The 24,655-nt window shown below is 52.8% G+C and overlaps 1 protein-coding gene across 1 annotated transcript in view; it reads left to right on the top strand.

Annotated features, from left to right (window-relative positions):
- The window catches only part of TNRC18 (trinucleotide repeat containing 18), a 44,502-nt gene that overhangs the window by 8,960 nt on the left and 10,887 nt on the right, over positions 1-24,655 (top strand). Inside the window, 14 exon segments of the mRNA XM_048962144.1 lie at positions 705-2,510; positions 4,667-4,769; positions 4,862-5,067; positions 5,246-5,392; positions 5,830-6,014; positions 6,784-7,207; positions 7,716-8,663; positions 9,267-9,439; positions 10,126-10,262; positions 10,740-10,868; positions 12,615-12,789; positions 13,850-14,213; positions 16,684-16,965; positions 23,877-24,116. Of these exon segments, the coding sequence (XP_048818101.1) occupies positions 705-2,510; positions 4,667-4,769; positions 4,862-5,067; positions 5,246-5,392; positions 5,830-6,014; positions 6,784-7,207; positions 7,716-8,663; positions 9,267-9,439; positions 10,126-10,262; positions 10,740-10,868; positions 12,615-12,789; positions 13,850-14,213; positions 16,684-16,965; positions 23,877-24,116 (5,319 nt within the window).

Here is a 24,655-nt window from a genome sequence, read left to right on the forward strand (position 1 = left end):
CCCCCAGCCCCTCCTTTGGAGATGGCTCAGCAACTGGAGCTGTTGGGCGTTGTGGCATTCCTGAATGATAACATCCCTCAGTCTAAGCAATACCGAAGTCTGGAATGTGGCACTGCTGTGGGGAACCTGGCCAGGTCCCTCCTTGCAGCCCCCGTTTGTTGTTGCATCAGTGTGAATTTGGGGTTGTTTCACAACCTGGAGATCCCCGCCTGGTCATCCTCACAACCTGGTCTCCTCATTAAATAAAGACTTGAGGCCCTGGACTGTGTCCAGTGAGGGTCTGGAGCATAAGTGTTACGGGAGGTGGATGGAGGAGCTGAAATTGTTCAGACCACAGAAGAGGGGCTCAGAGGGGACTTCAGTGCTCTTTCCAGCTCCCTGAAAAGAGGTTGTGGAGAGGTGGGACTTCACCTCTGTTCCCAGGTAACAGTGATAGGATAAGAGGTGATGGCCTCGAGCTGTTTCAGGGGAGGGTCAGGTTGGGTATTAGGAACCATTTCATCTCTGAAGGAGCGGTGATGCGCTGACATTGCTGCCCAGGAGTGGTGGGGTCGGTGTCTCTGGAGGTGCTGGATGTGGCACTGGGGGATGCGGTTTGGTGTCACGGAGGATCTTAGAAGTAACCGTAATGATTCTACGGTTGTGCCTGTGTAGGACTGAAGGGGTGGGAGGCTGCTGTCATCCTGTTTGCTTTTGCTTTGCAGATGGATTCTACCTATCCAGCCACGCAGCTCAGTCGGCCTTGCACCCGCAGCCGCCCCTCGCGAGGAGTGCAGGCGGCCACACGGCGAGCTCCCTGCTGAGAGAGAAGGAGCTGGGGCAGCTGCACAAGAGCTCGAAGGAGAGCCTGAAAGACCCCGGCGGGAAGGAGAGGGGCTGCAGGACTGAGCTCTCCCTGCCCTTCACCAAGAAGGAGGGCAGGCCGAAGGAGGAGCCGCGGCCCCGCAGCGTGGTAGACCTGACGCAGGACACCAAGCCCGACGGCGAGCGGAAAGTGAGCGTGGTGGAGAAGGCGGCGAAGGCGGGCGAGCGCCTGTCGCCCTTTCTGGCTGAGCACGTGCCAAGTCGGGGCGGGGGCGGCGGGGAGGCGAAATCCAAGAACCCGCTGCAGAGCTCGTCCCTCAGCAACTGCAACGGCGGCGGGGATCCCGTGCTGAAGGTGCTGGGCGCCGAGCAGGACCGCTGCGCCAAGGACCCTGCGCGGCACGACGAGAACGTGAGGCCTTCCGCGCACGCCCATGCCGAGCGGCTGAAGCGGGGCGAGACCCTGCTGCCCTCCGTGGGTGCTCTGCACGTCTCCTGCAGCTGTCCCTCCCCGCATCCCTCGCAGCCGGGCAAAATGGCGCCCGCCGCCACCTTCCCCCCTCAGCCCGTCCATTCCAGCGTGTACACCATCTTCCCGCCGGCCAAGGAGCTGGGAAGGGAGCACAAAGTCATCGCCCCCACCTTCGTGCCTTCGGTCGAGGCCTACGACGAGAGGAGCGGGCCCATCCAGATCGCCTCGCAGGCCCGCGACAACAAGGCCAAGGAGAAGGAGCTGGGCAAGGCCGGCGTGCTGCAGTCGCCCCCGGAGCGCTGCCTTGCCGACGCCTCCCGCGCGCTCCTCTCCCAGGACTTCTCTTGCCACGGCGATGCCAAAAGGATGGAGGTCCTGAGGGAGAAGGGTTCAGTGATCAGGGCCAACTCCATGGCTCTGAAGAGACAGGTTGCGTCGGAGCCCTTCCTCAACCGGCCGGGGCTGGGCTCTCCGGAGAGCAGGGAGTTCCTGGCCTCCAAGGACTTGCTGAAGTCGAGTCCGGAAGCGGAACATCGTCCCTGCGAGCGAGAGCGCTTCCAGAGATCCAGCTCCAAAGAAGCGACAAAGGTTTACGGCACTTTGGACTCCTCTCGGCAGCACCTGGACCACAGCCAGCTGAAGCCCCCCGAGCAGAAGTGGAAACCCTTCGAGATGGGCAACTTCGCCACCACGCAGATGGCGGTGCTGGCCGCACAGCACAACCACGTCACCCGGGTGGAGGAGGAAGCCAAGAAGGTCTACCTGGACCCCAGCGGCTTGCCGCGTTCTTCGGTGGTGGGCTCGCGGGGGGCTGCCGACGTCCTGCACCCCACCTCCCACAGCGAAGGCTCAGCCATGCAGAGCCTCATCAAGTACAGCGGCAGCTTTGCCAAGGAGACCGCGTCGCGGCAGAGCTGTGGCAAGAAGAGCCCCTTCGGCGGCTTGGGCAACATGAAGTTGGACTCATCGCAGCTGGGCACCTCCAAAGTGCAGCAGCTGCTGACGCAGCAGCCGGCCAAGCAGCTGAAGAGGGACCCCGAGAGACCCGAGAGTGCCAAATCCTTCGGCCGTGAGAGCATCGGCTCACAGGGGGAGGTGGAGGTGAGGCACCTGCCCGTCGGCATCGCTGTGGCCGTGGCCCGGCAGAAGGATAACAGCAGCAGCAGTAGCAGCAGCAAGCTGGCGCCCAGCCTGGCGGACCGGGATCGCTCGCTGTCTCTCAGCAGCATCAAAGGTGGGTTCTCCACGCCTGTCCTGGGGCTTTCTGTGCGGATCTGCGGCAGGTAGAGCTGCCGTGTGGCGTGGGCTGCGTTGGTTGTTCTCAGCTCCCTTTGCCTCACGTTCCCAGCCAAGTTGTTGTCGTAAACATTGGCAAAGTGAGGATTCTTCCTTGCAGTCCTGTGCTCGCGCTGGGGGTGTGGTTGCAGCTGCACTGCTCCGACTCTGGTGGGACTGTGCTCTGTGCAGTTTTGCTCTGCCACGGGCCATCAGCTGCAGCCACACTGAGCCAAAGCCCAGAGCCTCTCAGGGGCTCCCAGAGGGCTTGGGAGCTCAGCCACCCATGTGAGCAGTGAGGAGGAAGGGAACCCATTGCCAGCACCCCATTTCCCTTCTCTGTTCACCTCCCAGCACAGCTCCTTTCCACTGCTTCGACCCCCATTAGTGCAGGGAGCATCAGAAACCCCAAATCTCCCCGTTCCTGTCACCTCCCTTCGCCCTTGGGAGCCGCCTGGGGATGTGGTGGGCAGCACAGGGCTCTGCTTGTTCTGCCTTTCCATCGCCCAGACCCTCCCAACTCATGTTAAATGTAATTTACTGAGCCCAACTAAAAGGCTGCAAACAAGGGCTGAATTCTGGCCTGTTGCTAAGCAATGCAGTTGGCTTTCAGACAGAAAACAAGACTGCTTTTCTCCTCCTCTCGCCCCCCAAATGCTGCCCCCCCCTTTGTGTGCAGGGAGATCTTCGTCTAATAACATTAGCTTGCTCGCGCTGAGTGGACAGTGCTTGAATGTTTAGACCTTTTAAGAAGGAGAAAGCAGGCTTTAGTGGGCTAATCTGTAGTATTTGGCAAGTAAAATGCAAGTATTTAGTGCCGGGCATTGGTTGTCAGGGAAACGGACCTGAGCCTTTCCTCTGTGCATAACTGATTGAATTTTTCTATGCGGTCTGTGCGTCATGTTCGTATATATGGACAGAATGATCATTCACCATCCGAACAATCGTCGGTCTGTGCTGAAGGAGCGTCCCATTAGCAGGGCTGGGGAGGAACGGCACAAATTAGAAAGTGTGTGTGTGTGTGGGGATGAGAAGAGGATGGTGGAGCTGGCTGGGAGTAGCAGCTCGCAGGTAGTGGGGACAGGGGGGAGATGAGGGGCAGCTGCTGACCTTGGAAGGCCCTCTGGGAGGGAGAGGTGTGTGCCAGTGTTGAGAGCATCTTTGCTTGCTGCCTGCAGCCCTTGGAAGGAGCCCAGGGAGAGGAGCTGGGAGAGTTGTTGTCTTGTTGCTGCATTCCTTCTGACAGTAGAGGCTGAGGGAATTGGAGACCTGACAGCATAAAAACCACGGGCTGTCTGGGTTTGAGGAAATACACAGTGGGGCCCTCCTTCAAAAAGCTGCTTGTCAGCTGGGTGGACTGGCTGTTAGGGGGTGTCCTTGTGCCCAAGCCTTGCCCAGACGCCAGGGCTGGGGTTTAGGGATCACCCACACAATAACATGGATGAGGACAGCAGGGGAATGTGGGGAAAAATGCATGTGTAAAAAGGTAGTTAGGGATAAAGCTGCAGAAAACCATATCTAAAGTCAGATATCTGGAGGTTTTAGATAAATAAAAGTGGCAGGGCTGGCAAGGGTAAGTGTCTCAGTGTTTGCTGCTGTGCAGGTTGTTGCCTCCCCTGCCAGGCTGTGCTTGTGGGAGCTGTTGTGATCTGGAGGAGCTGTCTCTCAGCCCAACAGCCAGCCCTTGTTTTGGATCCCTGCCCTCATCTGCCATATGTACCCTCGCTTCACCAGACCCTTTCCTGTTGCATGGTTTGGCATGAGAGTGCAGATTCCCTCTAAGAGACTGGATGGCAGAATGGAGCCTGATGTTCTTGTGAGCGTCTGCAGGAGGACAGGAGTTCAGAGTGCACCCAGTGCTCCCAGTTTGTGAGGGCGTAAGGAGCCTCCTCAGGTGGCTCAGATCTCCCCTGGGATGCACTGAGCACAGCCGTGTGGTTTGGTGCAGAGGTTTAGCTGGCTCCTTCCAAGAGGGTGATGCTTCCAGGAACCCCTCTTAGCAAGAATGGGGCCGTGCAGACAGCCCTGCTCTGTCCTCCGCGCCTTGAACTCGATGCTTAGGGCAGGCAGCTTTTCCAAGCTTCTCCTCTGTGACAGCGCTGGTTTGTGTCTTAGGGCACAGCCGCTCTGAAGATGACTGCGGGGACGAGAGGAGCCGTCACCGGGACAGCCACCTCCTGGCAGGGCGGCTGGAGCGGGACCAGGAGAAGCTGCTCAGGTGAGGGTTGTGCCTGCCCCGTGCGCTTGTGTTCCCGTCCTCCTGCAGCACTCAGACCCTCTCATTCTCTCCCTTGCCTCCCTCATGACCAGAGAGAGCAAAGAGCTGGTGGATTTCGCTCGGATCCACCCCTCCAGCTGCGCCACGAACGGTTTGAACTCCAACCTGATGGTGACGGGAGGTCCGGCCTTGGCGGGCTCCGGGCGCTGGTCCACAGACCCGGCTTCGCACTTGGCAGCGCACCCCTGGCTCCCCCGAACTGGCAGCCCCTCCATGTGGCTGGCCGGCCACCCCTACGGTGAGTGCCCTAGAGGCACCCCAGGGCGCCCACAGCAATGCAACCCACTGCTGAGTGCCCAGGGAGGCTGCTCTCTGACCACATGGGAACGGGAGCGCGGTTGTTTTGGAGCCAGCAAACAGCAGATGACTTGTTGCGTGCATCCCCTCGGTTGTGATCGTGGTGTTTCTTCTTCCAGGACTTGGCCACCCATCCCTGCACCAGGGCATGACTCCAGGCTTCCCCCCTGCCATGGGAGGCGCCCTCCCTTCTGCCTACCAGTTTGCCAGAGACCCGCAGTCGGGGCAACTTGTCGTTATCCCCAGTGAGCACTTGCCGCACTTTGGTAAGGACACGAGCATATCCCTGAGGAGGGGAAGTGGCTTTTGGAGTTGGCTCAGTGTGAATGTCGTATCCAGGGGGAGCAGAAACCACAGCTCTAGGTGGCCGTGGGCTCGCTTCTTGTTACGCTACATTTTGGAAATGAAGATGTGTTGACTTCAGCACTGGTTTCTCACCCTGTAGAGAACCCCGCAGAGTTTGCTGCCATGGTTAGGAGAATTTGCCCTTGGCATCAACCAAGGGTGGGCAAGCCAAGGCTGAGGGAGAGCACAGCAAGTCAGATGGCCCCAGAAGTGGGGGAGAAAGACAGCATGCTTTCCCCTTTGCATTTCTGGTAGCGTTTTTGCCTGGCTTGATGTTTGGCGTCCCCTCACCGTGGAATTGGGTTAGAGACCCTTGCCCTGAGCAGGCCTTAATCCTCTAACCGTGCTTGTTTTGCAGCGGAGCTGATGGACCGGGCTCCCCCGCTGTGGCCTGCCATGTACCCCCCGACCCGGAGCTCCCTGCAGCACGCTCACCAGCTCCAGCTCCTCTCCCATCAGCAGCTGCTGCGGCAGCACGAGCTGTACATCCTGCAGCAGCAAGCAGCACACGCCATGGAGCTCCAGCGGAGCGCTCAGCTCGTGGTACGTCCTGGAGAGCATCTGGCTTAGAGGTGAAAGCCCAAAGTTGGGCTGTCTGGGGGGTTTGTTGTAGAAGGGCCTGAGTGGTGTCAGGAGAGGTGCTCCATGGCATGGCTGTGATTCCTTCCCTAGGGATGGCTCTGCTTGTTGAGTGCTTTCATCCACGCTCACCTCCAGGCAGACCTCCTGCAGTGCTGGCAGTGATTGCTCTGGGTCCTTAAAGCCAGCTCCCGTTCACCAGAAGGTTTTGGCAACCGTTAGGTTTCATTTGGGTGTGTTTTGCACCCAGTTAATTTTTGTAGTGGTCATCTGTTTTTAGGCCTTAGCTTTATATTTGTGCTTGCCAAGCTGAAGGCTTAGAAATAGAAACCACTTTTTTTTTGGGTTGCATTTGAAAGCTGAGACACCCTTCCCATGACTCCTGGATCTGGAACTTCATAAAAAAGGCTATTATAAGCCTATGATGAGTCCCAGAGGAATCTACATCTGTTTCTGCCAGTGCTTCCTATCAGGTCTTCATTCAGGTCTGGGAGACCTTTCCTACCTCTGAGCACTTTAACCCTTCTCTGTCCCAGCACACATCTGCCTGGGAGGTGTTAGTTTGGGATCAGCATCCCACGCTGTCACATTGGCCTTAAAATGGTGTTGCAGTTGGTAGCATGTTTAATTCCAGTGGGTTTGGATAAAGATTTGGTTTCACTTGGTGGTAGATGTGTGCTGCTCTCCAGGAGCAGGTGGGGATGTACTGAGTTTTGCTCTGTTCTTATCGCAGGAGAGGTTGAAGGCAAACGAGCAGCGTGCAGATATGGAAGAGAAGGTGACGAAAAGGAGCCTGGACAGCGCCAAATCGGGCCTGTCCTCCTCTGCCCCAGGACTGGTACACCGAAAGCCGCCCGTGCTGTCGCCCAGCGCCTCCACGTCCTACAGCAAGGCTGTGAGTCCACCTCCCCTCTCTCCCAGGGCCTCACCCGTGTCTGTGCTCAAAGCTGAGGTGATCCAAAAGATGGAGGAGCCACCTTCGCAGCCAGCCTACTCCTACCCTGCCACCCCCAGCTCCCACCCCTCCAGCCCGCCCCCTGCCTCTCCACCCCCTGCCCCTGCCATCCCTCCAAAGGAAGAGGCACCCGAGTCTGTGGAGAAGAAAGACCTGGAATTGGAAAAAGAGGCTGCTGGTCCGTTTCAGGCCTTGTTCCAAGGTAAGAAAGCCCTGCTTTGACAGAGTCCCATTGTGTTTGTGCCTGCCTCCCTTTTTCTCCTCAGCTCTTTCCTGCTTCCATCCCTTTCCCTAAAGAAAACCACGTCGCGCCTCTGTAAAAGGCAGGGGAGAGGCAGGCAGCAGAGTGCTGTGGTTGGCTGGGATCGTTGCCTGGGTTCTAGGGGCACCTGGTGCTGTGGGCTCTGTTCTTCCCTTGGGTTGAGCCTGGGTTGGTTCCTCCGGAGCTGAAATCTTCATGGGAAGATGAATGCAGGATGCAGATCCCACTGTAGTTGCTGGAGATATGCAGAAGGGACATTTCTGGTGCTGCAGCCTGAGACACAGGCTGGTGGCTTGGCCAGAAGAGGGATGCTCAGGTAGCCACTCTGTGAGAGTAGGAAGGGCTATGAACTGACGGAAGCAAAGGGAACCCATCCCTGTGCCTCCATAAGGGAAGACACATTGGAGACCTTGCCGTTACACAGCCTGTCCTTTCCGATGTCTTGCAGAGATCCCCCCAGGATATCCATTCCAGTCCTTGCCTCCCTCCTTCGGCAGACACTACCCCTACCTCCTCCAGCCCACCGCGGCGGCTGATGCAGACGGCTTGGCTCCTGATGTCCCGCTGCCTGCCGAAGGCTCTGAGCACATGGAGCTTTCCCCTGAAGTCAAACCCATCCACCTGTCTCCGTCCAAAATGCTGGAACCCATCCCAACAGCAGCAGAAGAGGAGTCATTGGAAGAGAGGGTGAAATCGGAAGTGCAGATGGAGGAAAGCCAAGAGAGCATCTGCGAGCAGGACATGGGGGCTCTGAACATCGCCACCACTGCGGCTGTCCCAGTGCAGAATGTGGACAGCTGCAATTTGCTGTTGCATCAAGGGGAAGCCTTGGGTGCTATGGAACAGGACCAGGAAGACCTCCAGAGCTGCCCACCTCCTTACCAGGTTGTGGCTTGCCAGGTGGAAGATGAGGCTCAGGCAGAGGCTGAGGGCGGAGCAGAAACCTGCTCAGTGCACATGGACTACGACAGCTCGCTAGTGCGCACAGAGGGCGAGACACCAGAGATGGACTTGACTCCCCAGCAGGAAGAGGCCTCTGTAGCCATGGATCTGCAGGGGTCTGATGTGCCCCGGGGCAGGGAGTTTCCCAGCCTGCCCTCTGAGGAGGGTGAGCAGGGGCCAGAGATGCCCTCGTACCCAGATGAGGCAATCTCTTGCCAAATCCCGACTCTGGACATCAAGCCGGGCGACCCGCTGGCGGGGATGAACGCTTTGGTGGCTGCCACGGAAATGCCTCAGGCTTGTTCTTTGTTGACTACTGCCAGCGTCGCTCCGTCCCAGATGCAGATGGAGGTGTTACCTGACCAGGCCTTGGAGCACTCCTTCCTGCAAGGGATCACTTTGCTGAGTGAAATTGCGGAGATGGAGCTTGAGAAACGGAAGCAAGAAATGCAAAGTAAGTGATGGGAGCGAGGTCTGGCAGGCCTTGGGTTGAGTCAGGTCTGCTTGTGTTCTGCGTGGACAGAGGAGCAGAGACCCAGCTGAGGTCTCTTGCAGCCCCAAACTTCAGGAGTGATGCCCCAAACTTCAGGCACTTTGGAGGGGCTTGAGGAAGAGTTTTTGTTGTAGCAGGCTGAGCTGCACGTGGCACCTGGACTGCTCCCCTCTTCCAAAGGCCCTCCCCATGTCTAGACAGTTCGTGGTATGCATAGTGGAAATGGAGCCCCACTTGCTGAGAGCTGCCAGGGTAACACCCTTCTGGCAGGGGCTGAGCCTGCAGTCTGTCAGGGCTTGGCGCAGGAGGCCCCGGGAGCTCCGGATGATGCTTTCCAAGAGCTTGGCAGGTCCTGAAAGGATCTCACCTTCAGTAACTTCCTGAGATGAGACGTGGTGGGAGCTGCAAGCTGCAGCGTGGCGGGGTACAACGGGAGATCTCAAGTGGGGGTTGGGATATCCCAGAGACTGCTTGAGCTGTCATGGATCGAGAAGGGATGAGTGCCCACCAGAGGGATAGTATCACAGGATCAACCTCTAGCTTTTTTAATGTCCTTCCCAGCAGGTTCAGAGAGTTTCCCTGTCCGGCCAACGCTGGAGAGTTTGCTGGCTGCCAGCACCCACATGCTCATGGAAGTACTTTCCACCCCCTTTATGGAAAGTCTGAAAACCATCCGGCTGCCTCGAGAGCTGAATCCCAACAAAAAGTACAGCTGGATGCAGAAGAAAGATGAGCCTGTAAGTAGCTCTCAGTGTGGCTGGGCCTGAAAAGCCACGGTGCATCCGCTCACCACTGCTTGCCCTCCCAGTCACTGTTTGCCACCCTTTTGCATTGGGCAGAACTTCCCTCCGTGTTCCTAACGGCACATGAGTTGGCATGATGCGTTTCAGCTCTCTCTCTTGTTTGTGAATCAACACCATTGATCTCAGTGGGACTCTCCCTAGCCCTGGAAGTGGTGCTTGTAATACAAAGCCAGCAGGAACTCGTATGTTACTGCTTTGGTGGGGAGAATAAGTAAAGATAGTGGCAGCAGGGTTTTTCCTTTCTTTTTCTTTCCTGACTCTTCCCCATAGGAGACACTGAGAAGTTATTTTGTACCCAGCAAGTAAGTGTTCCAGGAATATTTTGATCTGTGTTTTTAAATAAGGGAGAGGAGACTCCATGGATGTATTTCACTCCGCAGGTTACTTAGGGAGGTTGCTCTTTCTCAGAGATGAAGCTGTGCCCAGCCATCAAGCATCTTTGCTTGGCTGGTTTTGTTCCCATGTCACTCCTGGGCCGTGCTTAGTGGGGACAAGAGTGCTCTGCTCCAGTATCAGCACACAGGGTGTCGTGCCAGGATGCACTGCAAAGGCTCCGCAGTCTAGAATGGGGAGCAGGACGTGCCCTGACCTTCTCCACCCCTCTTGTCTCCTCCCCCCAGATGTACTCCATCAAATCAGCCATCGAGAACATGGATGCAATGGAGCTGGACTACAGGATGAGGCTGGCGGAGCTGCAGCGGCGCTACAAGGAGAAGCAGCGGGAGCTGGTGAAGCTGCAGAGGCGCAGGGACTCCGAGTAAGTGGCAGGCTGTGCACTTGGTCTTCTCTTTTCCAGCTGGGCACCTACCACTGCCTCTCGGTCCAGGAGAGAAAACAGCCTTCCATCTCTCCCTGTCTCCTCTCCTCGTGGTACGGCTCGCCAGAGCTTTGCACAACACACTCCTAGGCTATGTGACACACCCCCCATCACTGGTGAACTCAGCTGGGAGACCATTGTTAGAGACATCCTTGGCTTCAGCAGCTCAGTTTAGCAGTTCGGTGACAGGCGAAGGTTCTGGGTTGGCTCCCGTTCTTGCTTGCTTTCTTTTCTTTTTTTTTTTTTCCTTTTTTCTTCTTTTTGGATTTATTTGCTTTGTTATTTTTTCCCTGTTTGGTTTGCTTTTTGGTTGCAAAATTTGATTTTTTTTTCTTTGCTATTTTTTTTTCCTTTTTTTTTTGTTTTTGTTTTGTTTTGTTGCCTTGGTTAACAGTGAAGCGTGTGGTTTTTTTAAAGGGAAAAGCATGACGAGAAAAGTAGAAGCTTGGCGAGAAGAGGCCCTGGAAGGCCCAGGAAGAGGAAACTTGGATCAAGCGCTCTGTCGCCCATTAAGGAGAGAGGGAAGAGTGACAGCAAGAGTGGAAAGTAAGGCTGGAATTTGGGGAAGATGGGAAAATGGCAGGGTCGCTGCACAGGGTCGTACTTGGGGAAAGCATCTCGGATGCAGCGGGGTCTCGCCGCGGCGATGGTCAGGGAGGATGGTCTCACATCAGTGGTGTGGAAGCGTTCGACATCAGCACGGCCTCACGGTGGGAAGGCGATGCCAGCCCATGTGTCTGCATGTTGGCTGTGGGTAGGACAGGCTGAGTGGAGTGGTGTTGAGCGCTCGGTGTCAGGAGCGTGTCCTTGTGCCCGTTCAGGAGGACAGAGCAGGAGGGTGCCGTGGAGCTCATGGCAGGGATGCTGGTGTCAGAAGCTGGAAGGATAGGGCTGGTCCAGGTTTTCCGTTTTCTCGGGCCTTTCTGCCGCAGTTCTTGTCTTCACCTCCTGTTCCTCTCATCAGTGGGAGTTGGTTTGGCCTGGCCTCTCTCTTTCCAGTGTCTGGGTCATTCTCTTTTCTCCTTTTTTTCTCTTGTGCGAGTCCAGCCGATCTTGTTTGGATACCTGGATCTCAATTGGCCATCTGACCATCCTTAGATGGCTAAGCCTCTCCAAAGGGAGGGCATCTCCAAGCTGCCTCCCCATTCAATGTATATTTTGTGCAAATATCCTTCTCAGTCAGATTCAGGTGCCCAGCTCCCACTGACTGCGTGCTTCTGAAGATCTGTCCTCTTGGTGGCTCTGTTTTGCTCCTCGTGTTCGGATGGCTGAGCAGGCTGGAGGCATCCAGAGGTGGCTGAAGCTGTGCATGTGTGCATGCATTGAGCGTGTTGGTATGCACATCCTTGTGTTGTAGGAATGGCAGGAGTGACCTGGTCTGAGAGGTGGAGGTGCACCTTCAGTGTCCGGGGCAGGAGTTGTTGTTTTAGCTGAGTACAGCGGTCATCAGGGAGGACAGAGGGGAGGGGAAGTGCCTAGAGACTGTCATTGGCTTTGTGGTAGCAGTGTGATATGGGCCAGCAGGCTTAGTGTGAAGGAGGTGGCAGTGAGAGCTTTCAGTGGAGGCTTGGTAGAGGTCTTTAGGTGTTGAATGATCTCAGCATCCATCAAATAGTTAATGGAGGCAGCTGGGGAGCAGTGAAAGACATGCATCTAGTCTCATGTTATTATTATTTTATTGTTACGTATTTACCCTTTCCTTTCCCCACAAATCCTGGAGAGAGACCCAAAACACAGTCTGCAAATGTCACTTGCAGTGGGCCGGGCTTGTAAAGCGGATGGCCTGCCCTCTGTGCAAGCTGGTCCCCACGGTGCCACGTCCCTCCATGTGGCCCCTACACCCTCCTTGATCAGACTGAGCATCCTGGTGCCAGGCATGGCAGCACATCCCTGGGCCTCAGGACTCCCTCTGCACCTAGTGACCGTGAAAGAAGGGGGATAAAACCACCGCAGCCAGCTCAACTGCCTAACCTTCCTCCTGCTGAGCTGTACCGAGTTGGGTGCTTTTTCGGTGGCTGTTACTCAAGACCCCAAACAACTTCCTTTCAGAGACCATCCTGTGGGTCTCTGATTTGTGTGCTGGTATCCAAGAAGGGCTCCCTGCCTCTCCTCTTTGGTGGAAAACGAGAGTCAGGCCCTCACTGTGTGCAAACTGCTGTTGCTTCACAGTGGACTTGGCTCCCATTGAGGATCCCCACTGTTCTAGGAGGCATTTTACCTCACTTTTGAGCTTGATGGGGATCACAGGGAGGAAAGCCCCCCACCTTGACCCATCCTGTGCTTGGCTTGCAGACTAAGCAAGTCCTTGTTGCTCTCTGAAGACTCTGAGACTGGCGAGGGCATGAAGAAGAGGCACAAAGGGGCCCTGCCAGAGGAGGATGACGATGTGGAGAGCAGCAGTGGCAAGATGAAAGGGAGGAACCAGAGCTGGGAAGAACACGATGCTGCTCCCAGCTTCTCAAACGAGGTCAGTGCCCTCGTGGGGAATGCGGAGCCACAGGCCAAAAGCAGATCTTTTTCCCACTTTGCCTGGTGTTGGCTTACTTTGAATAACTCCTCCTCATCTTTCAGCATCTGTTCTCAGTTCACGTGTGTTCAGCAGCTCCTCATGGAAGGGCTCTGTGCAGCAGAGGGGTGTTTGCAGAAGCTAATGTTGGCTGATGGAGGTTGGGCCTTTCTGGTAATCAGCAGAGGGGCGAGCACCTTTGAGCCAGCCAGAGCATTGCAGTGTTGTACTAGCTCAGAATCCACAGCAGTGGTTGTATTACTGCCCTGGCTGCTGAGGCAGAGGTGGGTGACTGACTTTTCGAGGCGAGAGAAGAACAGAGTGCAGTCTCAGTGTTTTAAATGCAGGGTCTTCCTTTGCTCCTAATGAAGCAGTGAGATAATTACTGGAGCTTTAAGCTGCTGATGAAATCCAAAATGCATACAGGCAAAGCACTGAGTTACAGCTGCTGTTATCTAGTTTTAACACATGTAAAGTAAATTTACTTTTTTTCATAGTGCAAGAAAATATGGAAAAAGAATGTAACAGCCCTGGCTGTAATGCAGTGGTGCTAATGCTCTCGCTGAGCGGTATTTGGGTGTTTTTGGCATCTCTGCCAGTGTAGCTGGTTGCTTGTATGGAAATATGTATTTATTTGGCTGGAATTTGGGGTAAAGATTTACAATCCCTGTGATGTAGAGAACAGCTTGTAAACCAAACCCAAACAAATCCTAAAAAACAGGAAATGTTGAGAAGAAAAGAATTCCAAGCTACGTTAATTTGTGAATATATTTCTTTTGGAAGAAAGCTCAGTTCTTCTGAGTTATCTTTGAGATTATATATTACTTTATGAGGATGAAGCTGCACCATTTGCTACTGCCTTTCTCCCTAGCCTAGCACCACGATGGGAGCGAGGATCTTCCTGTTGAGGCGTTATTAATTGACAAGCACAAGAGACTGAAGTGAGGGTAGTTAAAAATCCTGGGGTCTGCTGTGATACCTGCTTTGTATTCACCTGCATCCCTTCCTTTCACATTGACAGTTAAAACTTAAGAAAAAGAAAGTACCATCGGATCAGGAGCAGCTGGCCAGCAAGCTCGACAAGGCCCTGTCGCTCACCAAACAAGACAAACTCAAATCCCCCTTCAAGTTTGCTGACAGCTCTGGGGGGAAGCTGAAAGCTGGTGGAGGTGGCAGCAGGTACCTCCCTTCTCATGAGGCTCTGCCAAGTAAGGAGGAGAAGAAGAGCTTGTCCAAAAACCTGGGCCTGTCCTTGAAATCCACCAAGGAAGGTAAAAACAAAGTGGCTGCCAAAATGAAGAAGATGGAGGTGGGATTAAAAGTCAAAAATCAGCTGAAGGTTTCCCATTCACCAGCAATATCTGAAGTTAGCAGCTACTCCTATAGTAAGTAATCCCTCATTTATCTCTTGTGGTGGTGAAACCTGTTGTGTGGGCTTGTGGCAGGGGGTTTCTGACCTCTTGTCTTGGAGATGGGTCTGGTTTTGCTCATGGGCTGAAGGTGACTTCTTGGCTAATCCATGCTGCTGCATTTTGGGCTGAGCGTAAGATGTCCACCCAACTTGCCCCATCGGAGAGGGAGCAGATGTTGCTGTGTGCCTTCCTGGCCTGTGCTGTTCTGATTGTCCCTGGGGGAGAAGAAGTAAAATCATGTCCTGGCTTTCAGTGCGAGTAGACACTCTCCATCTAGCTGCCAGATGAGTTCTCACTGCCTCTCCGTAGGAAGTGGTCAGTAGAGACAACTTGGTGAGTTGGGTGGGGTTAAGCTGTGGAGGCAGGTAGGAAAGGCATAGTCTGCAGGGAAAATTGATGTCTGAAGGATCGTGCTGCCTTTCTGCAGTATTGTGGCTTGATTGCTGGGGGGCTGTGTACAGCTTCCCATTGGAATTAGTCTGCTTCGTGGCATCCTGCTTACTGGTGTGCCCAAAGCGCACCCAAGATAGAGATTCCTGCAGACACCATTACAGAAAGAAAAATCTGAATTGCAGATAGCATTAGGAAGATGTAGGACCGGGCACAGAAGAGTCTTTAATGGCGCAGGCAGACAGTGGAGCAGAAAAGCATGTGCAGGACTTGAAGTTTTATGGTCTGAGGCCTGGTAGCTCACTTACTTACACATCTTGTCCTTTGTTGCAGCTAATTAAGTCCAATGTTAAAGATCTTATGGGGTATTCATATGCATAACGAATGTATGTGGCAGCAGTACAAGACCAGTTTAGAAATCTCTCTAATGGGGAAGATGATGAGGTAGTGACTCCACACAAACAGATGTTTGGCATGAAAACAACCATTTACGTGGCAAAATAGGAGCCATTGTGTTCACTGGACTTGAACACAGCTTTTGACTGGTTGTGCTTTACAAACCACCCCGTAGCGCTGCTCTTCAGTGTACTTCAGTCCCAGGAAAAGACCCAGGCCTCCTCAGCTGGGAGCTGTGGAGCTGCTGGGGAGGTGAGCAGGGTTAGAGAGGAGGCACAGCCCCTTGCTGGGAGGAGCTTTCAGCGTATTCCTGCACTTGGTGCTGTGATTTCAAGATGAAAATCTCCTTCCTGGACCCAAAGGAGCAAGGGAGCTGCTTGTCCAAGTCCTCTTAGGAAGTCTCCTAATGTAGGACTGTGCCCGTGTCACCGCATGTATCTCAGAGCAGGAGGGTTATTGTTACTGAGGAGCCGGCTCTGGAATGGCTCAGCTTTGATCCGTGTTCTTTCAGCTGTGTGCCAAGTTCAAGGAGAGGGGCCTCAGGCAGTCATTTGGTCACTCAAGCGTGGTGGATTTGGAGAGGCAGGTTGAGCATATGGCAGCACCTCCTGTGACGGGTGGGCTGCTCTTGTGGAGGAGAGTGGGACCGGTGCCAAATGCTTGCGCCTCCTCCTGACCTCACGGTTCTCTGGCTGGTGTCCTGAAAACCTCGGGCACGGATCCGGAGGGTGAGCTGAGTACCCTGTTCCCATCCATGCTAATGGAAGCGAGGTTCATCCGATCTTCTGTGTATTTGGACTTTGGGCCTCCTAAGCTGCCACCCCTTGTTCCTTCCTCTCCACAACTGACACAGTGGAGATGGGCAGTGATGTGCTACTGGGGCTGACGCTGGAGAGCATCTGCTGCTGCCTGCGTGCTAGAAAGGTCCGTGTCCATAATGTTACGGAGTTCATGTGCATTTGTGAGTGGGATGTGACACTTCAAACCTGCTTCTATCACATCCAGGGGCACCATAGGTTTCTGCTGCACTCATCTGACACTGGAGAGGATTGTTGTATAAAACTCACTGCCTGCAGCTTGGTAAAATGGGTTTGTGGGCCAAGGAGCTTGGTCACTGTTCTGTTTCGGTGCACTCTGTACTGCTGAGTGTCAGGGGTGGTGTGTTTGGAGTTGGACATGTTGCCCCTTAGCAGCTGTGGTTGCTCTGGCTGTGTCAGAAACCGCTCAAGAGAGCCAGTTTGTGTAGAAATGGGATGAAGTCAGAGGACAGAGCTGAGGCCGACTCGGGTTGATCGGCCGGTCGTTGGCATCGCTGCACCGTTGGTGGCTGTCTTCACGGCGGAAAGGCCTGTCTCAGCTTTCCGTTCCTGAGCTGAGAACAGATCTTGGGTCCTGCCGCAAGGCAGAAAGGATCGCTGGATCTAGATGGAGAGTGTTTATTTCCAACAGAAAAAAGGAGGTGTGTATGTCTGTGTTCATTCGGCCCCCAGCTGAGCCTCGTGACGGAGGCCTGGCAGGAAGGACAGGGTGACGCGCAGCCCCTGTGGGTGCAAAGCCCCTTCACCCACAGACACACAGAACAGCCCTCTGTCCCCTCTGAAACCCAGCCAAACCCCGTTCCCTGAGGTAATGCTGTTCCCACCCGCTCTGACTGCAGATACGGACTCGGAGGAGGAGGAGGAGGGATCCCTGAGGGACGAGTGGCCGGCGCAGCCCCCCTCCGCCCCCAAGCCGCGGCCGCCCGGCCTCTACAGCACAGCGGCCAGGAAGGGCGGCCGGGCGGCCGGCGGCCCCAAGGCGGCCCCGCGCGGTGTGGCGGCCGGGCGGCCGCTGAAAGCCAAGGCGGCGGCGGGCCGCAAGCAGCCCTTCTGCCTGCTGCTGCGGGAGGCCGAGGCGGGATCTTCCTTCAGCGACTCCTCGGAGGACTCGTTCGATCAAGGTTACTAGCTTATAGCAAACGCACCCCTGCACCGTGTCTGCGCGGGGCGGGCGGGGGGCGAGCGGGGCCCCTCAGGCCGGGGTCAGCCATTTTGATGGTCGCAGCCAGGGCGGCCATCTTTGTTCTTGGCAGCGTAGCCTGCTGTATCAGCCCGACGGTTATTTTTTATCTTTTTGTACCTGTATCGTTGTGATATTATGACCGACTGGCTCTTTTAGAGCTTTTATACCGACTGGGTTTTAGAGTTCACCTCTCCCTACTTTCCTGTTCCCTTCCTCCCTTCAGTTTCTCCCTCGCTTTCTTCCTTGCTGCCACCACCACCATTATATTCTTTTTATTACTATTATTATTATTTTATCTCTCGTTATTTTATTTTGGCATGGGCCTTGAACAGGCTTGGAAGGAGCTTTTTTTTTTTCGCTTTTCCTCCCCTTTTTCAGTTGCATTCCTCTACTTTTCATTATTATCCTTTTTTTACTGCCGGGATACTGTTGTGTGGCCGTGTGACTTGATGTTTGTACTGCGATTTGGTATACCAAGCTTTATTAAACATATCGAGTTCATTTTTAACTAAACCTGTGTACTTGTCTCTCTTGCTGTGTCTCTTAGCAGGCGATTAGGTTGCCGCTTCACTCCATCCTGCTCTGCATCCCTCTCCTGCTCCCACTCCCCATGAGTAGAACTGGAATTAACCTAGTCTGGGTACTCTCTATTATTCAAATATCCCTGCTAGCAGTTGTCACTCGCTGCCTTTGTCCAAATCAAGGCCTCTCTCCCACCTCCACTCCTTTTAGTTTGGTTTTATTTTGCTCATCCGTTTTTATGTTTTATTCTTTTTTACAGCTGTTTTCTTGTGTTGTTAGGCTCTCAAGGCAGGCAGGTAAATCGTGAAGGCTCTCTGTCCTCGTTGCTGCTGTGCGTAAGGTCCCCATTATTTGACAGACAGGCGTTTTTTCTTTTCAGAATACACTCAGCAAGTTTTTATGTCCCTTTTGGGTGGTAGTGTTTTTCAGATGCCCGCACATAATCCGTAGTGCTCAAGGATGTGATAATTACTGCATTAAATTTGACTGCAGTTTCCCTCCCCCACCCTCACCCCAGTTTTTTTTTTCCTTACAGCTTCTTTTTGTCAGCCTGTCATTAGTACTTCAGTGGGAAAAGAGATTACTTGAGACTTTTCCTCCAGAGGCACAAGGGGTTTCTGTTTTAGAGCGCGCTCATTAAATAATAATCATGGGGAAAGGTCATTTTAATGAGCCCTCAGCTCCCAAAAGAAAGTAGCTCGTCTGGGCTGAATGCTAAGCAAGAGCATCCCCAGTTGTTACCATCTACGTTGCACAGCAGAGCTGCATGCAGCACAGCAAAAGCCTTTTAGCATTTCACACTGCTCAGACAGTTGTTAATTGAAAACGGGGCTGGATAATTTTGCTTCGGTTTTGTTATTCTTAGTTTTTGATCTTAATCTCCTCCACACACCTGTTTTTCTTCCCTCCAAACCCATCCTCCAAAGAAAGGCTATTTGAGCTAAAAAAAAAAGAAACAAACCCATCTATTTCAAACAGCAGAAAGATACAGAATAGTGAAGTAGTTTGATGTGACTCTGGGCTGGGTCCACCAGCACATCTAAAAGAAAACTAAAAAGTCTGTTTCAGAGAAATCACATTTATTGCTCAGAGAACCCAACCTGTCCTGGGGACAGTGGATTTCACATAAGGGAGAGTTGGCCACATCTCCATGAAGAGTCTGTGTTACTTCCGTTCAGCTTGACATCTCTTCCCTTCCCTGTTTCTTTCTGCATCTTTTCTTTGTTTATTTTGCTGCTGTTGGAAATTTTGAGGATGTCGATCCCTTTTTGATGCGAAGCTCTTGAGTTTTGGGGCCTTGCTTTTTGGTTTTGCTCCAGATAGCAGATAGGTAACTTGTCCCTAGATGAGCTTTGTCGATTTTTCAAGTGACCTGTTTTGCTTTTTTAAACCACAGCTATCCCGGTTTGATGGGATAAAGCCTGGGGAAGGGAGGGGGATACGGGAGGGGAGGCTGGGGAGTCTGGAACAAATGGGGAAAGGCGTTGTAAATCCCTCAGAGGTGTCACGTAATGGTGGGGAAAGCAGAGATGCGAAACCTCTGTGGGTGGGAGGTGGGCACGGAGGGGCGGCTGGGAGGGATCACGGCTTGCAGTTCTGTTTTTCCTTCAAATGGTTTTTGATTTTCTTTATTTATTTGCTTGTTCTGTTTGGTTCTTTGTCAGAAACATTTCGTGAAGGGATATTTGGGTAATAGGGTTTCTGACGGCTTTCCCTGATACTAAACCGATTAATAACCTCAGCTTTTCTAGAAGTGCTCGCTTTCTCCTTGCAGCTGCTTGGCCAACCCTTTCACCCCTGCCCCTATCCATGATGCTTTGAATGTCTGTGTCGGTCTCTTGCATTTGCTCTCACGCTGCACTAAAGAAGCAAAGTGGTTGGCTGGTTGTAGGGCAGACACTTCTCAGCGAGGGTCACTAACCATGAACCTGAACCTTGACCATTGTTATGTAGGTAGGCAAAATAATTTTCTTTATGTCATCTGTCAGCCTCAGATGTTTCGATGTTACCTCCGTGAATAATGACACGTACATCTTTGCACTCTCTTGCTTTTTTCTGTTATAATTCTCAAGATGATCGCTGTCCACTTTGACTTTCCTCTGTCCATGTGGAGTTTTGCATGGAAGATTTGCTTGAGTGTCTGTGTTTGAGGACTCCAGAAATGCTTTACTGTTAGCTGTTTGATTTTTCTCTTGGAGAACCCCTTATCCTAGCAAAAAAAAAAAAAAGGAGTATTTGTTTTTTTGATAGATACAAGATGAGAAGCCACAGAATTGCCTGCAAAGGCTCTGCCACCCTGCAGCTGGAAGATTTCCTGGGCCACGATGCAGACTGCTTGCTGCTAGGGCAGTGGCTGTCATGGCCCTGCCACTGTGTGTCACATGTAGGACTGGCTGCAGGAGAGCTTGCTTTTGTCTGCCTTGAGATAGTTGGAGGGACGTGCAGATTTCTTGTCGACCAAACAGCACTGCTGTGAATGACAGTGAGCAAAGCCTGAGGTGTTTCATGCAGTGACCTTGGAGAGGAAACTGCCAGTGGAGCTAAAGTAGGGCCTTCAGAGGCTATCAGCATAGGGAATGGCAGGAAGTTTCCATGACCGAAGGCCCATGCTTTTCCTCTCAGTGGACTGTTCCCCTGGAGACATGAATGCCTTCTTCCCTGCTCTCCCTACCTTGGAGGATGATTTTCCCCCCTTGAAAGAAACAATGGCATATTTTCCTGCCCTGTTTTCCAAGCAGTGTGGATACCTGCTTCCCCGTCCAACCAATCCCATGCAGTCATCGTAATATTTTTGTAATAGTTCTTATATTGTAATCGTTTTTAATAAGCACTTCTGGAGCCAGCAGCACAGCACTGTGGAGGAAAAATCTACAACTGATGAGAATTGGTTTGTTTGGCATTAAAAAAAAAAAGGACAATCTTAAATTGGAGATTGAAAATAGGCAACCTGCAGAGCTTGGACCGATCACACAAATCAGATGTCAATGACCCAGGAGCTGTCTAAAGTCTGCCTGTACTTAGCCTGCTTTGTATGCTGTAGGCCTGCTTGGTGTTATGAAAAGATCATGCTATTTTTTTTTACAGTGTGAAATGACTCTTCTAAGCGTGTGCTTTTATCCCCCCCCCCTTCCCAGACCTTTCCTCCCCCCGCCCTCCTCAGTCCATCCTGTTACATCAGTCTGTTAAAACCAAACTGCTTAACTGGTCTCCATTCATCTTCATTCATTCCTCTCCTACAATAAAATGCCATTAAAAAAAACAAAACAAAACAGTGAGAAAGTTCAGTATTTTCAATTGGTTTTGGTTCTGAATTGAATGCAGATAAACATTTTGGAAAAGAAAGAAAACCTCTGACTTGAGCTGATCTGGCTTCAGCAGCATTTCAGTACGACTTCTTGTTTGTTCTGGCTGCAGGATTGTATGCGTACGGTGTGACTGTGGGTGTGCACACACATATACATGCTCTTAATGGTGGCAGAAATGTCTCACTTGAGATGTTTTCTCCTCAGCCTCGCTCAGTGTTTGCAGAATTACAGCTGGAAGAGGGGGAAGAAAAAAAAAAAAAGGGTATTTCAGAATGTTTCTTGTCCCAGTGTTAAGTATTGGCAGGTGAAAAGATGGAGGCTTTGGTTGTGCAAAAGCAGCTGTGCGTGCTTGGTTTTAAGCCCACAGATAGGTTGGGTACAGCAGGAGTCAGCCTCAGGCTTCAGATTCTGTACAGCCCTTGCAGCGAGCTGCAGAGAACCAGCAGGAATGTCTTTGCCATCAGGGCTGTGAACGTGGGGACTCGGTTTAGAGGTGGGTCTGCAGGGGAGCCCCAGGTGTGCTGCTTTGGTTTCGTTCTGTCACTTTTAGCTCTTGGCACAGCGGGAGGAAGAGGAGCAGAGTGAGCAAGAGCTGCCCTTGTGGTGGGGAAGGATGGAGCTGTGAGCGAAGGCTGTGAACGTGCTCCAGTGTGGTGGGTTTTTCAGGCTGCGGGTTGAATCTCCTGCAGGTAGAAATATAAGTGTTTTGCTAATAATGCTGACAAGAGACTGTCTCTGGTTGTCTCCCCGTAGCGTGACACCGTATATTTGAAGGAGGTTAGAATAACTGCTGGCTGCATTATTGCATCGTACGTTTTCCGTGGCGTGAGTAATGGCTGCTTTCAGCGTGCCTTTTAAATCTGTTTCACCTCGGTGCCTTTGAAATACGGAGCTGCTCGGTGCCCTCGTGCCCTTGTGGCTGCAGAGCCCACGTTGGCTGGGGTGGAAGAGGAGTCTTTGAGCACTGAGCGAGAGGTGTGCTCAGGGCTGCATGCTGTGCACCTGGGACAGGTTGGGAAGGGGGTTTCCTGCCAAACATCCCCTTTTCTTGCCTGCTTTCTTCGCTGCTCTCGGCTCACCTGGCTCTCTGGGTCTGGCAGGAAGGGCTGCAGGGGCTCATCTGCCTGATTTTGCAGAGAAGAACTGAGTTCAGAGCGTGATGGAGTGCATGGATGGAGTCTCAAGAAGGGGCACTTGTTGGAGTAGGGCATCCCACTTTGGAGTAGAACAGAGCTGCTGTAGGAACTCAGGCGCTGTTTTGCTGCTTGCAGGCAGGTGGCTTCTGCAGCTCAGAGTAGGCAAGTTCATGGGGATGTGTTTTCTTGGCAAAACATGGTAGAAAAGCAGCCATTGTGCCCCTTGTTGTGTTAGGGGAAGGAATCTGATCCTAATTTGGTGCGGATTTTTTTTTGCATGTGGTTTTTTGTGCAAGGAGTGAACAGGGCTGTGGATGTCTTGGTGTTCACTGCAAGACTGTTGGGTTAGCAGCAGTTTTCTATCAGAAGGATCGTGTGAGCCACTGAGGTGTGGAAGGGCTTTCTGGGCAGTCAACAAATAGTATTCTGTGGCCATCTGATGTATGTTTAAGAAAACAAAAGTGCCACTCATTGGATAAAATGCAAGGATGAGGGCACTGCTGTTTGATATCCCCGCCATTTCTGAAGTCATGGAAAAAAACAACCCAAAGTGGAAAAACAACACTTGTGTTATTGCATTTCTTTATAACAACCGAGTGTCAGGAACATTTTTATCTTTCCCCGAGGGCACCAGTGGAAAGAAAAGGATTTTCGTGTTGGTTGCAGCTGATGTTGAAGGGATCTGGTTTCCCATTTGGCCAGCTGGCAGGCGCTGGTGGGCAGCAGAGGCTCAGGGAGCAGAGCAGGGCTCCTGCTAGTGGTGGGAATCTCTCAGCAGCCTCGGTGATCCTATTTAAGCCTTCATGTTTTCCAGACCTAGATTTTGCAGTTAGAAAGACCCCAAACATATATATATGTGTGTATATATATATGTATACATGTATATGTGCTCATATGTGTGGCTGTGTGTGTGCGTGGCGTTTGTGCAGTGGCTTTCACCAGCACTGACTGTGGATGAGACGTGTTTCAAATTAATTGCCTTTGGGCTGATGGGCAGACCCTTGGGAAGTGCTGTCGGGGTGGCAGCGATACCCCTGTCAGAGCATCTGCCCCACATGCCTGCTGTGCACACATTGCAAAGAAAACCCCAGCCCAGTGCTCCCTGTGTGCCAGCCCAGGCTGATTTCTTGGCCGGAGTTCCTCCTGGGGCTGTGGGCAGCTCGCTCTGCCTTTTCTGAGCTGTAGAGAGGGAAGCAAAAGGCACAGAGAGTTTTGAGACAGGCAGGTACTCTCCTTGCCATCTCTAGTGCTAACTTTTGAAGCCTGCTCCCTGTGAATGTCACTTTCTCCCTTTGTGTCCTTTCATCTGCAGATACAATTTTCCTCCTTCTGCATTCCAAATCCATCACTTTCAAATTATGATTTCCCTCCTTCCCCCTCTCTTTGCATTTTTGCCTCCTGCCCCTTCTCCATGTCCCACTCGCCTCCTGCCGCAATGCAGGCTGATCTCTGGTATTCCCCTTCTGTCCTGAGCCCTGGTTCTGATTACACTAATGGATTTTGTTACGGAGGAAGAAGTGGTGGGTGGGAGGGGAATCCCACAGCTCCAGGGTTGGGATTTTTTAATTCCTCCTTGAAAGCTGCAGGGAAGGGGTGCGTGGCTTCCTTTTCAACACGTTGCTTTTCCCTCTCCTGCCTAGGACGAGTCCTCTGCCATACCTTGTGTTGCCATGTCTCCCACGGGTGGTGGTAGGCAGGGTGATACCAGCTGTATGACCACAGAGATGTGCTTGCCTGCAGCTGATGCCTTCTGGCTTAGCTCAGGGGTGGCTCAACGCTGCTTAGGGGAGCCCAGAGCAGAGGAGAGCTGTCGGTTCGGGGTGGAAATGTGGCTGATGCACAGCTCTGCAAGATTTATAACAGGCTGCTTCTTTTCTGCGTGCTAGATTCCAGCTCAGAGGAAGATGAGGAAGAGGACGAAGAAGAGGAGGAAGAGGTGGAGGACTATGGGACAGACAGCACTGACAGGCTTTCCTCACCTGCTCTTGATGAGAGCGGCCTGGGCCTGCTAGCGAGGTTTGCTGCCAGCGCGATGCCCAGCCCCATCGTTCCTCCTCCGCTTTCCATCATCCAGCTGGAGGCCAAACAGAAGGCGAAGAAGAAGGAGGAGCGACAGAGCCTGATGGGTGAGTCGTGTGCTCAGGGCTCGTGCCGGGGAGAAGGTGGAAGGTTCAGGATTGGCTGTGCTGCAGGAAAGCAGATTCTTATCCGGAGGTGTCCTTGCTTTTGGCTACTTAATACTGAAGGCAAGTTCACTGTCTGGCAAGAAAAGAAGAAACAGTCATGAGAATGGCAGTTGTAGCAGCTGCAGCTGTGGCTTCCCTAGGGGCAGTTGCCTGCAGCTTCCTCGAAGTTTCCTCTTTTCCTGCCTGGCAAACCCTTAACAGTCACGCTAGCAGTGGGATGCGGTGCCCCCTTGGACAGTGCTGCTGCATTTTGGGGTAGGAAGCATGTGCTAAATGCAGCTGATTTTCAGCACCCAAGAAAAGCAGAGGCATCAAAACAGAAGAAAACCTCTTCAATTCGCTCATCCCAGCCGTGTCCCCATAAAAACTGGGCAGAGGGACTGAAAGCAAGAATTCCTTTGCTAACCTGTTTGCTGTGCCAGGCCCCGTGCCTCTGTCCCTGTCCCTCAGTTTCACTGTTAGAAGTAATTGGAGTTTTA

Source organism: Lagopus muta, chromosome 15 (assembly GCF_023343835.1).
Source record: "Lagopus muta isolate bLagMut1 chromosome 15, bLagMut1 primary, whole genome shotgun sequence".
In the NCBI taxonomy this organism is placed as follows: domain Eukaryota; kingdom Metazoa; phylum Chordata; class Aves; order Galliformes; family Phasianidae; genus Lagopus; species Lagopus muta.